Source organism: Rhinichthys klamathensis, unplaced genomic scaffold (assembly GCF_029890125.1).
Source record: "Rhinichthys klamathensis goyatoka isolate OS25496 unplaced genomic scaffold, OSU_Roscu_1.1 h1tg000184l_1, whole genome shotgun sequence".
Lineage (NCBI taxonomy): Eukaryota > Metazoa > Chordata > Actinopteri > Cypriniformes > Leuciscidae > Rhinichthys > Rhinichthys klamathensis.
Window position 1 is genome coordinate 609,275 of NW_026606712.1, and position 16,466 is coordinate 625,740.

General features: G+C 38.6%; 2 protein-coding genes across 4 annotated transcripts in view; both read right to left on the minus strand.

The window, feature by feature from the left end:
• The window catches only part of llgl1 (LLGL scribble cell polarity complex component 1), a 41,369-nt gene extending 29,131 nt beyond the window's left edge, over positions 1-12,238 (minus strand). For 2 of the 3 annotated variants that reach the window (XM_056261616.1, XM_056261615.1), the window contains exons 1-2: positions 11,992-12,237; positions 10,434-10,531 (exon numbers count right to left, since the gene is read on the minus strand). In XM_056261616.1, coding sequence (XP_056117591.1) covers positions 10,434-10,531; positions 11,992-12,072 — 179 coding nt within the window. In that variant the 5' untranslated portion in view covers positions 12,073-12,237. Of the gene's footprint in view, positions 1-10,433; positions 10,532-11,991 lie in introns of all 3 variants that reach the window. The other variant, XM_056261617.1, reaches the window with a different exon arrangement.
• A 290-nt stretch (positions 12,239-12,528) lies between these two features.
• The window catches only part of myo15aa (myosin XVAa), a 69,377-nt gene continuing 65,439 nt past the window's right edge, over positions 12,529-16,466 (minus strand). Inside the window, exons 62-65 of the mRNA XM_056261618.1 lie at positions 15,910-16,043; positions 15,686-15,819; positions 13,214-13,354; positions 12,529-13,063 (exon numbers count right to left, since the gene is read on the minus strand). Of these exons, the coding sequence (XP_056117593.1) occupies positions 12,962-13,063; positions 13,214-13,354; positions 15,686-15,819; positions 15,910-16,043 (511 nt within the window). The 3' untranslated portion in view covers positions 12,529-12,961. The remainder of the gene's footprint in view (positions 13,064-13,213; positions 13,355-15,685; positions 15,820-15,909; positions 16,044-16,466) is intronic.

Sequence of the window (16,466 nt, forward strand, 5' to 3'; positions counted from 1 at the left end):
TTTAGTATCGGTACGGTACGCTTGGAACCTCAACAGACCAGGTACCATTTAAAGCGAGCCGAAGCGAGCCGTACCGTACCGTACCATGCAGTGGAAATGCGCCATAAGTGAGCCGTACCGAACCGTACCGTTCCATGCAGTGGAAAAGCGCCATTATATTATCTTCAAATAGTTCTTTTTAAATGTATACTTGATTTCACACAGACACATACACATTGATATACAGAAGATTTGAAGTACAAGTGCACATTTAATACAATTAGGGCTGGGACAACGCGTCGACGTCATCGATGAAGTCGACGCAAAAAATACTTCGAAGCAAAATATGCGCGTCGATTCGTCAGACCCAAAACAAAGATGGCGGCGCCGGAGAGTAGTAGCTGACTGGATTGTTGACTATACTGCGCGCATAACATACATAGCGCGCGTACGGCAGAGAGGGAGAGAGCGAGAGACACACGCAAGGTCTCTCGCTCTCTGCCGTGCGCGCTATGTATGTTATGTGCGCAGTATGTTCCTTCTCAGTGGTGAAATCACGTTCACCGTTCTGTCTCGCTTGCGCGCACTAGATTCTGGGAGATTTGAACTAATTTGCGGGCATCAGGGAGACGCTATCAATATGCGGGGGACTCCCGGAACTTCCGGGAGGTTTGGGATGTCTGAGTGCGGGTTTTTTTTCCCCCTGGCGTGCATGTTAATCAATGAGTGCATTCACACCGGGAGCGGGAGCAGGAGCAGCGCGTCTTAATTTGCTGCTGCCCACGCTAAATTAAAGTGAAAGCACACTTTTGATGGACAAAATAAATATGATTTCACCCAAAAAGTGCAGAAAATGCACATAATTTGCATGTCTGGTGTGTTTTAACAAGAACTGGAGTGGGTATGTCAGAAAAGAAAATGAAGACTCAAAAATATTTATAGAATTTTTTTTATTGAATGCTAGACATCAAGTTATTATTTTCATCTTAAAGAAGAATTACAAGATGCACTTTTTTCAGTAAGCTAGGCCTATGTGTTTTCAAGGCTTTATTGAATGCTACCTCTGACTAAGAATGCATTAATTTGCACTTGTATAGTCTTTTATTTTGGATTTTTAAGAGCAATAAACATATATTGCAATGCTAAGGAATTCATGTTTTTTCATTCAGATATGTAAATCAACATGTATAAAGTGCTATTAGTCAATTAATGGGGAGATAATCGATAACCGAATCGAAATGGACTGGAAAATGAATCGTTAGATTAATCGATGCATCGAAAAAATAATCGCTAGATTAATCGTTTAAAAAATAATCGTTTATCCCAGCCCTAAATACAATGCTTTTTCACAAGGGAAACTACAGCTTTAAAAGAACTGCCTTAAATTCATCTGGGCCTAAATAGTATAAATATTTACCACACTATAGATGTTCTCTCCACCCTCTCCATTACCACAAAAAGAGTTTTAACATGTCAAAGTCATGTAACAATCAGAACTCCCTTCCAGGGCCCCAGACTGCTCTCACAACATAAGCCAAACACACTCTCCGAGGGCCCACGCTGGCCATCTCCTCTCCACATACTCCCAACAATGCTCGACAATAACTCACTCAAGCGCTAACAACAAGTTAGCAAAGGATAATGCAATTTCACGGTCTGAATAGTGACAAACAGCAGACATTGTGTCCGAAGTCTAATGTAGTAAACATACGTTGTCCTATATTAAAGAGACAAAACCCAAGTAATTATGGGGGTTTTCTCTTAAAAAAAAACAACAAAAAAACAATTACAAGCAAGTCCTGTTGAAGAAGTCATTAAATGATGGATTAAACCCAGTCTTTTTAGTATCCACCATTTTTGAGATAGAAATTAGAAAACATAAAATGTTCCAAAGATACATGGTATCCTAGTTAATTACTTAAAAATATCATCTGATTCAAGATATGCAATTTGAGATTCCTTTCGGCAAACCATCTACAAAAAAATAAATGCAAATGACGAAACTTGACATACAGCAGCTCCGACTGAACTTTGGCTTTGTAAGCATTTCTAGAAACTGCAGTTTCAGTAAAAAAGAACTAACCGTGAACTTTGTTTTACCCGATAGTGCATGGCCATTTTCAGTTCATGTCACCACTGATTAGACGAACTGGAAGGAGATTCCTGCATCTGTTCTGCTTATTTCCAAACCAGACTAAGGTCATTATAAAGAAGCCACAGGCAAACCCTTTCCCGTCCAGTAACTTGCCACAATTCGTAATTAAACTGTGGCCCTTTAAGTGGAGGGTTGGGCAGCAATGAACATAAAACAGATTTCAATGAGTCTTCTTCACTATTAGAGTTTCCAAAAGGTCTATAGATTGCTTACCGGCCACAGAAGTGCACTACAGGGGGGAAGGGGACTGATTCTGAGCTCCCTGTGTGTGACCATGAGGCTCACAACAGAATACTAATGGCTTTAGGCTGAGACACATGAGAGAAAAGATATGCAAAGAGAGACATTTAAATTTCCTTCAGAAGCACCTTCGAAAACCATCTCCAAGAAACAGCTCCAGCAAAACGGGAAAGTTATGAATGAACCAATGAAGAGGTGTTCGAGTGTTTCCTCAGCTGTGTTCAATAAGAAGAGAGGACATCCCTATGTGGGAATGTGAAATGTGAGAGTATCAGGCTTTCATGAGGCAATCTGCCAAACTAAAAGTTGTGATAAGCCTATGCCTCCAGACCAGACAAATGTTTGAGTGTTTGCAGTGGCGTAGATGCAAGCTTCCTGGTTTAGATCAGAGAGCTGCAGCAATGCCGCTGGGAGAAGAAAACAGATAGCTAGCACACTAGGATAAGACTATGCATACAGATCCATTCACGCAGAGCTACTGCGCCTGATTGAGAAGACAAACAACGATTGGAAAGATGACTGACAATTTCAAGATCTAGCAAGAAATATATCATGGAAGTGTTGCATGTGTGATTGGTTATACTCAAATTCTTTTAACCCCCTTGATAATGGAGAATAAGTGCACTTTAAAGTCGGCATGAAACAGAAGTTGCTGATAAGTTGTAGTCTTATCGATCCTTGTGTATACCATAATAATATGATTCACTATGCAAGCCTTAAACCTCTTTTTGTTGCAGCAGTATGAGCATTTATAATGATTGTGATAGAGTATAAATGGCGCCTGTTAGATTAGGTTAATGAGCTCTAATGTGTGCCAAGTAAGCAAGGGGATGCCATGGCAATGACGAAATTCATTTTGGGGACAGCACCTCATTTGAGCACTGTCAGAAATGCTGCTTCTGTTGTTGATTATGACTGTTACATAGCACAGCCTGCCAGAGACGGTCAATCATGGAAGCTGTCGCTCCTCAAATCTGAAGCACATCCTGATTACCAGCCTGTTCCAGCGGTGGCCCGGGAAACCATTTCAAAAGATGTCTTTAAGACAAGGACTGGCAACAATAGTGCAGAGGAATGTCCTCTTACAGCAGAGGGTGTCTAAGGGCACAGCCAGATGCATTCTTTAGGAGTGAATCCGGCACTTCCAACAGCTCCTCTGTCCCAGCAGTCTCAATGCTTTCCAATCTTACCCCTCGTCTGTCCTCCCCTTTAGCTTTAAAATATAGTTCCAACCCCTGCGCCTCAATTTGTGGTTGCAGCGGAGACACGTTTATGACCAGACAAGCTCAAATTACATTTAAAGCTTACTAAACTGAGGCCAAGAAACAAAAGGCAACTGTAAATATCTAATTTAAACGCAAGCCTTCAGAGGATCAAGAATATTGGCTCATAAAAAAAAATGGCTGGATTTTAAAGGTTCGACATTTCTGCACCAGTAATGGCATAAATATTGAAGTTAGTAATTTCCCAAAAGTTTTCATCTACCTGCTCTTCCATTGTTTGGTTAACACTAGAACCGCCAGGGGTCGTTGGTTGTATAGGCCTACCTAAAGCCGCCAGTGGGGAAAATTGACCTATGCACATGACTACTGTTTTAATACGCCTTAAAAAAACGTATTATGTCACTGTATTATGCCACTGTCTTCACAAAGTAATGTGTACTCTAGAGTCATGAAATGATTATTTTTAGTCATCAACTGTTTTTGTCCTGTTGTTTTATGTTCTAGGCTATTTTAAGCAGGCTACACTACTCACTTTTCTTAATGGTGAATTGAATGTAGGCTAAACCAGCCTGCAATGACAACGAGAATTAGAAGAAAATAAATACATATTTGGGTGGTGTAATATTATCCATTGTGACAAACTGTTTACCGCTATCTCAGTGGGAGAAAGGCACTGCCTAATAACATAGAACGTTAAACATAAGCGGCACGAAAATATAGGTAAATTTGACTTGCTGGCATAAATGCCCTGTTTTTAATCTGGTTTTATCTAAACAATTTTTAACAGCTGATTGTACATAACACAATTTTAGTAAAAATCAATGACTGGGAGACTTATTTTATTGAAAATCTGTTATGAACATTTGAAAAACAGCTATGGGTAAATTTTACCCCATGGCGGTTCTAGTGTTAAACAGTAAGCCATTCGTAGATTTTGGGGCAGGACACCCAGTGCCTTTCACCCACTGAGATAGCGGTAAACAGTGTTGCAGCGATGAGATATTTTGTAGGTCAACTCTAAGTTAGCATCACACTTGTTCCCTCGACAAAAACCTAATAGGGTTTTTCCATTGGCTTTTGGAATGCTGCACAAAATAAGCTCTGTGACCAACAAAGGTTTGATTCTTACAGGTTTTGTTCATCATAATCTTCACGAATGAACAACTTTCATGAATTTTGAAGCCTAAATTCAATCAGCAAAAGTTTAAACATACATAGGCTATAAAGACACTCCACCACAGTTGCATGACTTCATTGTCATTGTGGCAAGCTGGACGATGCCGAGGGTCATGAGAACCAGGTGAGGCCGGTGGCATGATTGATAATGAGCGTCACCTGCGCACATGCTATTTTGCACCTGCGTGGAAGCATAAAAGGAGGAGCGAGGACAGTGAAGGATGAGAGACGACCAGGCCTGGACTATTTTACGTTATGTTTTGTTCATGTGTGTGCGGCAGTCTTCCGCGAGGGGCTGCCGCTTTTACTTTCGTTTTGTGTTTGTTTATTTATTAAAGTGTGTTGAACGTTCGCCGGTTCCCGCCGCCTCCTTCCCTTATCAATTAACTTTGTTAGTCATCATCACTAAGATGACAACTCTTCAGTCTTTATTTAAAAACATTGTCCCATAAAATTTGAGTTAGAATAGTGCAATTATAAACACAGCGAGGCTGTGGAAACAGACTAGTGAGTAGGTGAAATTAAAGTCTGTGACAACATCTGTCCTATTTAGAAAATGCCATTTTTTAAAGTCAAGTGAAGGCTTAATAAAATCACGAGTGGGGTATTACTTATGTCATAGAATAAAACGTGAAAATATCTCGAGCTTGTGTTAACCAAAGACCTTATTCGAGCATTTAACCATAAACCCATTAAAAAAACAAAAACATCGACTTAAAGGATTAGTTCACTTTAAAAAAAACTTTTGCTGATAATTTACTCACCCCCATGTCATCCAAGATGTCCATGTCTTTCTTTCTTCAGTCGAAAAGAAATTAATGTTTTTGATGAAAACATTCCAGGATTTTTCTCCATATAATGCACTTTGCTGGGCACCAAACGGTTCAAGGTCTAAATGACCGTTTCAGTGCAGCTTCAAAGGGCTTTAAACGACACCAGACGATGAATAAGGGTCTTATCTAGAGAAACGATCTGTCATTTCAAAAATAAATAAAAAAGTTAAAGTTTTATAGGCACAAATGCTCGCCTTGCGAACTCTCCTGTTCGAACTCGTTCATCAAAATGAACGATTTTTTCGAGTCAATGACTCGAAAAAAGATGCGTTCATTTTGATGAACGAGTCAATGACTCGAAAAAAGATGCGTTCATTTTGATGAACGAGTCAATGACTCGAAAAAAGATGCGTTCATTTTGATGAACGAGTCAATGACTCGAAAAAAGATTTGTTCATTTTGATGAACGAGTTCGAACAGGAGAGTTCGCAAGGCGAGCATTTGTGCCTATAAAACTTTAACTTTTTTATTTATTTTTGAAATGACAGATCGTTTCTCTAGATAAGACCCTTATTCATCGTCTGGTGTCGTTTAAAGCCCTTTGAAGCTGCACTGAAATGCATTTAGACCTTGAACCGTTTGGCTACAACAGTTCAGAAAAATCTTGGAATGTTTTCATCAAAAACATTAATTTCTTTTCGACTGAAGAAAGAAAGACATGGACATCTTGGATGACAACATGGGGGTGAGTAAATTATCAGCAAAAGTTTTTTTTAAAAAGTGAACTACTCATTTAAGGTTGATGGAACAAAAAGTGCTAAGAAGCTAACTAATTTTCGGGTTTTGGCCAACAAAAAAAATACATCAACCCTGCAGCACTCTATTAAACTGCAAAAGGAGAAAGAATTGAATCAGAGAAAAATCATTCAGTTAAGAACTTTAAAAAAAGGAGCTTTTTTTTTTTCACTGGCATGGTTAATGGCTTAGTCACATAATAAATTAATATATCAGAGCTTCTGTTAACAGCTTTGCACAGGATGAACTGGACAAAATCTGATGACAGCACCCTTGATCAGACGCGCTTCAGACTGGGCCGTTCTGGCGTCTGACATCAGGATGACATCAGAGCTGTAGAGCTATGCACATCACAGCAATCTAGCCTTTGATGTGCAAACCACACATCTGGAGCTGGAACCAATCCAGATAAAATGGAGCTTATCAAACCACAGCAGCGTTCCAGTTTTTTCCTAACTAATGAAGAAAGCACTGACAGCTTAATCAAATAACTCAGCAAGAACTGAAAAAATTCTGCTGTGGACTGTATTCTGTTTTCACTAAATAGTTTGTTCATAAAGATCTTGCTAGTTTTTTCATCCAACCGATTATGGCTATTGATTCAGCCCATGTTTATGCCATGACCGTCCTATAGGAAAAGAGCTTGGAGTCACTGGGTCTCCACTGTGCTTAATGAATCGGCCGATATAGAATCTAAAAGCGTAGATTTCCATAGTAGATTTTCCTTAATTTCACAATGTTGTACACACAATGTTCCTCCCAGGATAGTCACATGAACCCTAAAATGTACATAGACCCCGGGAACACGCAAGCAGTGTTGAGAAGAGGAAGAGTTGTTGTAGTAAAGCACATTTGGGAGTCTGCTCAAACTGTCGGACCCGTCTTTTAACAATTATTGCAATACAGTAAGTAACACAAATGCACTAGCATGTCACTCTGTAGGCATCTTACAACAGTTCAAACACTAGCAATTTATAGATTCTCATTAAAGAATATGCTAATCAATGACTTGAAGATAGTTAACTCCACATCAGCTACATAAATTCATCAACTAACCATTCAGAAACGTCCTGTTGCATTCTACGTTGTCACTTTTTTTTTTAGTCTCTCCATCATTGTCCGACTTCAGTTAAAAGCAGAACAGTTTCTGACATTTTAGTGCGTGTCTGCATGAGGTAATCGGAGCTGCTAACACACAGGAGCTCTTGAAGCTCCGCCCTCTGTGCCGGGAGCAGCAGCTCATTGCCATTTAAAGGGACACAAACAGAACTACACATTTTTGCTCACTCAAAAAGGGACATTTTTAACATGCTATAAAACATGATCTGTGGGATATTTTAAGCTAAACCTTCACATAGACAATCTGGGGACATCGGAGACTTATTTTATATCTTGTAAAAACGGGCATTATACCACCCCTTTAACAGGTTTGTTAGTTTGTGAAACTTTACGAAAGTTCTATTTACTAGTGGTCGACCGTTATATCCCCAAGACCGATCTGCATTGGCCTGTTTCTGTTTGGCTGATGTGTCATAAGTGGGACTTTTATTTTGACAGCATTGAGACTGCCAGTGCCTGAGCACACAATATAATCATATCTTATTACATAGAACTGTTAAACAAAGCAAGTAAACAACATACAAACCATTAGCTTTTTTATTATTACTAATAGAACGGCAAACACTGTAATATCACAGTCCCTTTCTCGTCTACCGTTAGCATTCACCATATACTCATTTATACCATTTAAACAAGTCTTTGAATGTCTAGTAAACAATTAATTTTTTAAACCTTGCAGACAGTCGAATTCAGCTGTGAGATATTCTGAAGTGTGCATTTGTAGCCTGCATGAACGAGTGTTAGAGGTGATGATGTACGGGGCAACTTTTTAATCAATGTTGCTGGGGCACTTTCCCATTGAGAACGGGCAACAAATTTCTAATTGGATTCTTTAGAGTGGTCGTGGGCCCTGTGTCTCACCTGGTTGCCCGTTGACGCAACATTACTCAGCAACATTGCTCAAAAAGTTGCCCCGTGTATTATCCCCTTTACTCTAGTGTGTGTGATGATTGGTCTGTGCGAATCGGATGCAGACAGGGGAGTTCAGCTGCCAATGGAGACGCACGATCGGCAACTTTAACTCTTGATTTCAAACTTTACTTCGCTTGTCCTGGTGCCTACTATATCAATCCATGTCATTTTCACTGTGTGCTATATGTAAAATTAGTGTTTACCTTGTCTTTATTTGAAAATATATATAATTCCCAGTGCACACAAATTTACCAGATTATAGTGTCCTGTTTTTTAGTGATATTTTTAACTATTTCTTTATTTGTGAAAAAGAATATTATAGGATTGCAGAATCAATAAGTTGATTTCTGTTAATTTAACAGATTTTTACCAAGTTCAAATTAACTAATAAAAAATAAATGATGCAATGAATTGATAAATAGGTCTACCACCTAATATAATATGACAAGGGGAAAAAAACACCTAGTTTATTACATATTTGGGCTAATTTTATTTATGCTGTAGCATTTAAATCCATTCCGCAGAATTCAGCACAAAACAAAATAGTGTGACGCCAAGTCATTTAGTTTTCCTTGTAAAATAAAATTATGAGGAAACGTCTGAACAGAACTTAAGTCTCTCAAAAAAAACTCTTGATGACAGAAAAAAGCAACAAAACGAGAGAGAGAGAGAGAGAGAGAGCGAGCGAGAGAGAGAGAGACTGACCAACACTAAGCTAACACTATATTCCCAGCAATTATTCAAAGACATCCAGTTTTAATAAGGATGGAGTCAGAATGGGTAAACCAAACTTTGATCTCTCATCACACAGCCTTCAACACCCAATCAAATACCTTCAAAGCCAAATCTGTCATTAATCAACCCTTTATTTACACCCAACCAGTCTCTGTCATCCCTCTATCCTGAGTCTTTTTGTCTGACGGACGAGGCATTAGCTTCTAAGTGCTGTCAGATATTCACTCAGATCTGGTGAGTGGCAGGCTGTCAGATCAGGCTGTCCTCAGCTCCCACCCTCCCCACCGAGTGAGTCAAGGCTGCAGGCTGAGCGTCTCTCAGCTGGGCTGTGCCTGACACTACCAGCCTCCTAAAGCTCAAAGACCTGCACTGTACCATCACAATCATCATAATATCACTGATCCTGCTCGTATCTCAGCTTCCATCTCAAGAAAAAAAAGCAAGCATTACTGTGAAAGAATGTTGGATGTATTCCATCCATGATGTTTTGGCTGTTTGACTCGTCCAGTCCAAGAGGACTAGATAATGATAGCTTACCAAAGGAGTCTCCAACACTTTATTCTGATAATACCCTCCTAAACATTCCTTAAACCCACTGGACTTAAAGATTCAGGCCTGGACAGCGTTAACTATAATTATGACAATTTAGAAAAGTTTGTTTTTAAAGTACCAAGTTTGATAGGTCAAGCACAATATTTAGTGAGTCACACTGTGTACAAAGGCAGATGACTCAAGTCTTCAACACAACAGAGCCATACATCCAGAGTAATTCATCACAATCAGTGAACCATAAACTAGGACGTTCCCTCACTGCATTGTATCATCGATCGAGATAAACATGACCAAATCTTTCTCAACATTTTATGAAAATTACTGAGAGTTTGGAGAAGTATCATCAAGGATGCAAAGAGTTTAATACTATAACATTGAAGAAGTCAGTGTTTAATAACCCTGTTGATGTAAAATGTCAGTGGTTCTCGCCAAAGTTTGGACACCATTATATAGACAAATACAAATAACTCCATCGTTTTATAACAAAAAAAAAAAGAATTTTGTCCACATATGTGTCTACATGGAAAAAGTTGTGCTGCCTACTATTTTTGTGGAAACATACATTGGTTTTCAGGATACTGTATAGAATTTATTTTTGTTTGTAACAATGTGAAAGTATTTACTGTCCACTTTTGATCAATGTAATGCATTCTTGTTGAATAAAGTACAAAAATATTTTTTATAAATCTCAAGTGGTAGTCAGTGTATAACATAAATAAAGAGAAGAACTTTTATCATTAATTCCATTTTAGTAAAGCGCTCACAAAAGGATACAATTTGATGGCCCCTGATTTAGTTCCAATGGCCATAAGCTGCAGTGTGGGATCATAGGCCAAAGCACTTGGCTGGTTTGGGAATCCATGTTCAACTGTCTGAGTAAAAAAAAAGAAAAGAAAGAGGAAATCTCACCTTTAGGACTTAAACTCACATGTAAATGTACGTAAGATAGAAAATGTAAGAAATTCCTCTTTTTCTACTAAAAAAGAAATCAATTAATACTTCATTGACCAAGTAGTTGTGCGATCCTGACAGGAAGGGGATTTCCTTGTTTTTACAACAACAAAAATACAGAACCAGAAATAGTACAGAAGGAAACCTAGTAGATTTGACAGACAATGTTAAATTCATCTTCACACAAGCTATCAAAAATGATTTGCAGAAACATGTTTTGGGGCACCTTTAAAAACGTCATCTTAAATCAACACACAGAGGGCACGAATTTAAGCAAAACAAGGCTTGAAGTTGGCCGAAGGATGCAGATCTCTTTTCACAGGTTGACAAAGTGTGTCATAGTAAATAACAGGACCTTCTTGTAACATTATACACAGTGTCATGACACTTCATCAGTATGACACACAAACGCCTTCCACACCACAAAAACCATCTGTGGATAAAAGTCATCAGCGGAATTAGAGAAATGAACAAAAACTGAGGGCTATAACCTAAGATGTTTGAAAATGTTATCTCTCATGATGCTTTACAATGAGGAGGAGGACTAGAAATGTTGCCAGAGTTTGGTCATCAGTAAAGAGCCAACAATCAAACCCTTTCTGTGTTTCTGGCAGGGGAGCAGTAACATGTTCATTATGATTTAAGAGCAGCCTCATTATGAAGAGCTCTACAAATCCTTACAATCACCCTGCTGCTGCCAGCAGCACCACTGCAGGATACATTCAAGGCTCAGAAACCAACATCAATAAACAAACATTCTTTTTTTTTATTAATAAAATTATCATTGAACTAAATTAATATATTTAGCTCTTATATAATCTCATATATTATTTATGTTCTATGCAAATGAATAAATAAAAAAGTTGTCAAACATACCAAAATTAAGTAAAAGAAACTGCATGACAGACACTTCCTGTTCTGCAATTGAAATTCGTTGGAAAAATGTAAAAACTAACCGCTGAAGATACAAATGAGTAAACTTTGAGGTCACTCACAATAGACAACGCGCCCTGATCTTATCTGATTTAATGAGCTCCACTGATGAAGATGATTGAATATCAAACACATTTTTCATTCTCATAAAGCTATAAAAGTCCAACTGTGCACTAACAAGAAGAAAAGCTTGCTATACATAAAGTACTAATTGTTGCAAACAACTTTCATGCGTGTATATTGTTGATACTTAGCCTATATATCTGGCCCTGATAGTTGGAAAACATTGCCGTTAACAGTTGCGTGTTAGTAAAAACAACATTTAAACAGTGCATGTAATTATTTATATATTTTCTTGAATTAAATGTTCTTTCAGTCGATTTCAGTGCAACCCGAAACGCATGCATCCTCGAGACACAGGAGACCCAACGCTATATATCCCACACACCTTATTGAATGCAAATAGATCCTGCTTGATTTTCTCACGATGAGGGTCATTTCCCTGCCGTCTGAACCTAAACTTCATCATCCTGAAGCCGAATCAGAGATATATCACAGCCCGCACCGTCTCAGATTGATAGAAATTCCGTTAGGCGTGAATCGGTGCAGAGAAACAATGTGATCCTTCATGCAAGCTCCAGTTTCTTTTGTATCCACTCCTCAAGCCGTGCAAGTTTTCAGCTGTGTGTTTATGCAGTTTAACCACAGGGCAAGTTCGCAGGAACCACGTCTCAGGAGAGCCAATCAGAGGGAAGAATCTGTTACCAATTCACCAAGCCACGCCCACTGCCAGCGAACGCGTGGAAAACATGGATCAGGATTCGGCTGGCGTAACTATTTATTCACACGTTTGAACTGCCAAGCATCAATTTGTTTTGTTTTTTACAAACATTTAACAGCATAATGTTAATATTATTCATTGTGCATTCAGTGTTATTAAATTAAATTGTGAGAACAGTACAGCTGTGATTTATTTTATTTAGAATAAAGACTTCATATTATACCTACATTCATTGTACATAGTGCATTTTTCGTCCACATAGAGAATTTAACATAATAAAAACATTGTATAAATATTTAAATCATAATAGTCTCAAGTAGTGCAACTTCAAAAACAGTGGCTACATTGTTTTATTACTCTTTCTCTCTCATAAAAAAAATAAACTCTTGCTGATCATGAGTTCAGAGCTAGAGGTAGAAATATAGTGTTTTAAACTATGGGACCATATGTTCACCCTAATGGAAAGCATGCAAATTGTTGCGAATAACAATCTAATCCTGGAACTTGGTTAAATTGCAAACAGACATATTGCACTATCAATAATGACAGCTGGCTTTGGACGTGTATGAGTTTAATAGTGTCTGATTGCAATTATTGCCATAAAAGTACTAATAAATAACATCAGTGAGAAGGCGTGCTAGAGCAGTGTGATTTCACTGGGCGGCAGAGTAAGTCTCTTCTCTCGTACGGACAGCAGGTTCTCCACATGCATGGCGATGACACGGCACAGCTCAAGGCTCTGTAAAGTAAAACGCACAGGAATAAGCTCAGCCCACACTGGCCCAGTGAAAATGAAAACTCATTATATATGACTTATATATATGACTTAGATTTATATTGTGTGATGATTTGGAATCATACATTCCCTCTTTTAGTTGAAAGTCCATACCTGGTCCAGCTGTAACTGTGTAATGCGTTGAGACATTAGGTCACCCAGCATTATCTCCACGTACGGGTAACTGGAGCCAGCTGTGGGCCTCTGTGTCCGGGTGGACTGGACCTCCTTCAGCGGGAACTTCACCATCGGCTCCTGAGGAACATTGAAAACAGCTGTGAAGTCTATATGTGACTATGTTATATAATATCTTGGGAGGAAATGCAAATACATTTGCAAATATAGGGTATAATGGACAGCAGTGCCAAAGCAGATTACATATTCTAATCCCAGAATAATGCATTCTTTTACATAAATTGGTGCAAAATTCAATCAAATCTTTATCTAGGACATGCATCATTATTACTAAAATACAGAGAAAAGTGCTAATGATTTAAATAGGAGCCTTAAAGAGATATAATACCATTAAAAAGTTTGGGGTCAGTAAGACTTTTGAAAAAATAATACTTTTATTCAGCAAGGGCGCATTAAATTGATCAAAAGGGACAGTACAGAAATGTATACTGTTACAAAATATTTCAATTTCAAATAAACGCTGTCCTTTATTACTTTTCTATTAACCAAAGAGCCCTGAAAAAAAAAAATGTATCACGATTTCCACAAAAATAATAAGCAGCTCAACTGTTTTCAACATCAATAATAATAATAATGTTTCTTTAAATCAGCGTATTAGAATGATTTTTGAAGGATCATGTGACACTGAAGACTGGAGTAATGATGCTGAAAATTCAGCTTTGACATCACAGGAATTACATTTTAAGTAAATAGAAAATGGTTATTCTAAGCTGTAAACCTTTTTTAAACAATATTACTGTTTTGCTGTATTTTTGATTAAATAAATGTAGCCTTGGTGAACATAAATGAATGTTTTTGAAATAAATCTCTTATCTCACCAACCTCAAAGTTTTGTACTAATTCTGTCATTATTTACTCACTCTCAATTCATTTTAAACATATATTACTGTCTTAATCAGGCCCGCCGACAGGGGGGGACAAACGGGTCTGTTGTCCCGGGCCCAGGGTAGTGGGGGGGCCCAGAACTGGGCCCTCATTTAATTATGGAATATTTGTTAAAAAATAAATAAAATAGCCATATTTGTGGAAAAAAAATCTAATATTTGAGTTACATAAAATCTTTTTATTTGTTTTCTTCCTAATTGTCCTTGAAATAGTGGTCAAGAACCCCCCCCCCCCACCCCCCCCCCCACCCACCCACCCAAAACAAAAATGGTTTGGCCACTGATCAAAATTTGATGTTGTCATTTGATTTGAAGTTCAGTAGGCTAACGTTACGCTCAAAATGTCCGGTCAGCACAAGTCCGGTGCTCAGAAAAGAAAAGAAATGAGAAGAAAATAGAGGCCTTTGAGATGTCCTAAACAAATATTTTTAAAAAGGTGGTGACGGTGAAGCTGGAACTAACGTTAGTAAAGTCAACGTAGAGCAAGGTAAGAAACAGCGCAGCCAACGTCTATGAGTGTTGTCAAAGACCCGGTACTTCGGTACCAAGTCGGTACTAATTTTTTTTTAAACGTCACGCCACGGTACCAGGTTTTCTCAAACCCGGTACTTGATGCGCGTGCATGCTCAAAGCGCGTTTAGTTGCGTCCTCTTCATAAAAGCGCTGAGACATGGCGACCGGCGGTGCTGCTGATGGTGGCTGTAAATCCACTTGTTGATAAGAAAGGAGGAAAGAGCCACATATGGAAATATTTTGGATATTAGCTCATAATAGCCACGCGGCGCGCTCGTTTTTACAGGCGCGCTTAAGTTCATTGTTGCATAGCAACGACAGACGCCACGGGAGAGCAAGCGCTTGTGGAAAGGAGAAAGCGGTGCAAACTGCGCTCCTCATGATGATGAGGAAGTATTAGCAAAGAATTCATTGATTTCTAGCCCTTGCATTAGCTTTACTACTAGATATATTTATGGAGATGAGAAATAAAAAGCCGGCTGAAATGCGTCACTGTCATCATCGGTGAACAGATAATGGGTCAGATCCGAGTCTATTTTTGCTGCTGCTCATGCTTAATTAAAAGTGAAAGCACACTTTTGATGGACAAAAAATAAATATGATTTTACACAAAAAGTGCCCAAAATGCACAGATTTTGCATGTCTAGTGTGTTTTAACAAGAACTGCAGTAAGCTATGTCAGAAAAGAAAATGAAGACATTTATAGAAAATGTACCCATTTAAACGTGTTTTTATTATTCAGTTTGGCTAAAAGTATATGGTGTTTTATAAAAAATATAAAAAATCGTGGGGGGTGGGGGCCCATCTAAGATGATCTTGTCCCGGGCCCAGGCAAGACTGTCAGCTGGCCTGGTCTTAATTATGACAGAAATTATGAAAAAAATTAAGTTAAGCTATTAAATTAAGAAATAATGCAGTCTTAGAAATACAGCTTTAAAAGGTTATCTTCACACAGGCTTTTAGTAAAGATTGGGAAACAAGGGGTTAAACTTACATGAGTCTCTTTGCTTAGAAAGTTCAGACCATTTTGATTGACAGCCAGTACACACGGGGTGTTGATAGCACCGTTGCTGCTGCTCTGTATGTAGAAGAATGATGAGCCAAACATGGGAAAAGCACTCACAAGCCCTGAAACAGAAACACGAGTACAACAATCAGCCTTTTGAATAAATGGCTGCGTGCCTCCACATTGGCTGTTCTCCTAAGTCAACACCTCACCCAAAAATTGTGCTTTGGCCTGATGAGGACTGAGGGCCTGCACCTGCTGCATATGCTGGTTTACCATGTTTAACCACTGCTGGGGCCTCTGGAGACCAAAGAGCTGGGTGGGAATACACTCCTGAACCTCATGGCTGATGGCAAAGAACAAGAGAAAGTTGGTCTATAAATGAGGTGTCAAACTTAAATGACCTCAGGTACACTAGCCAGGTGATTTTCTCCATCAGGGGCCAGCAGAACAATCACAATAAACACAAGTGTTTTTACAATCACAAGTTTTACCTCTCTAGAATTGACACAGTAATTAATATGTAGACAGACATCTTCTTCAGAGTGAATAATTTCTCGCTTGTACCTAGTAATGATACCTGGGATTGAATACCTCGACAACTACAATTTTCTGCTTGGAGATCAGGCAGTTATGCTAAATGGTCAGTGTGTGTACACAACTGTTCAAAGTTTGGGGGTCAATGTTTTTGAAGTCTCTTCTGTTCACCAAGGCTGCATTTATTCGATCAAAAATACAGTAAAAACAGTAAAATTGTGAAATATGATCA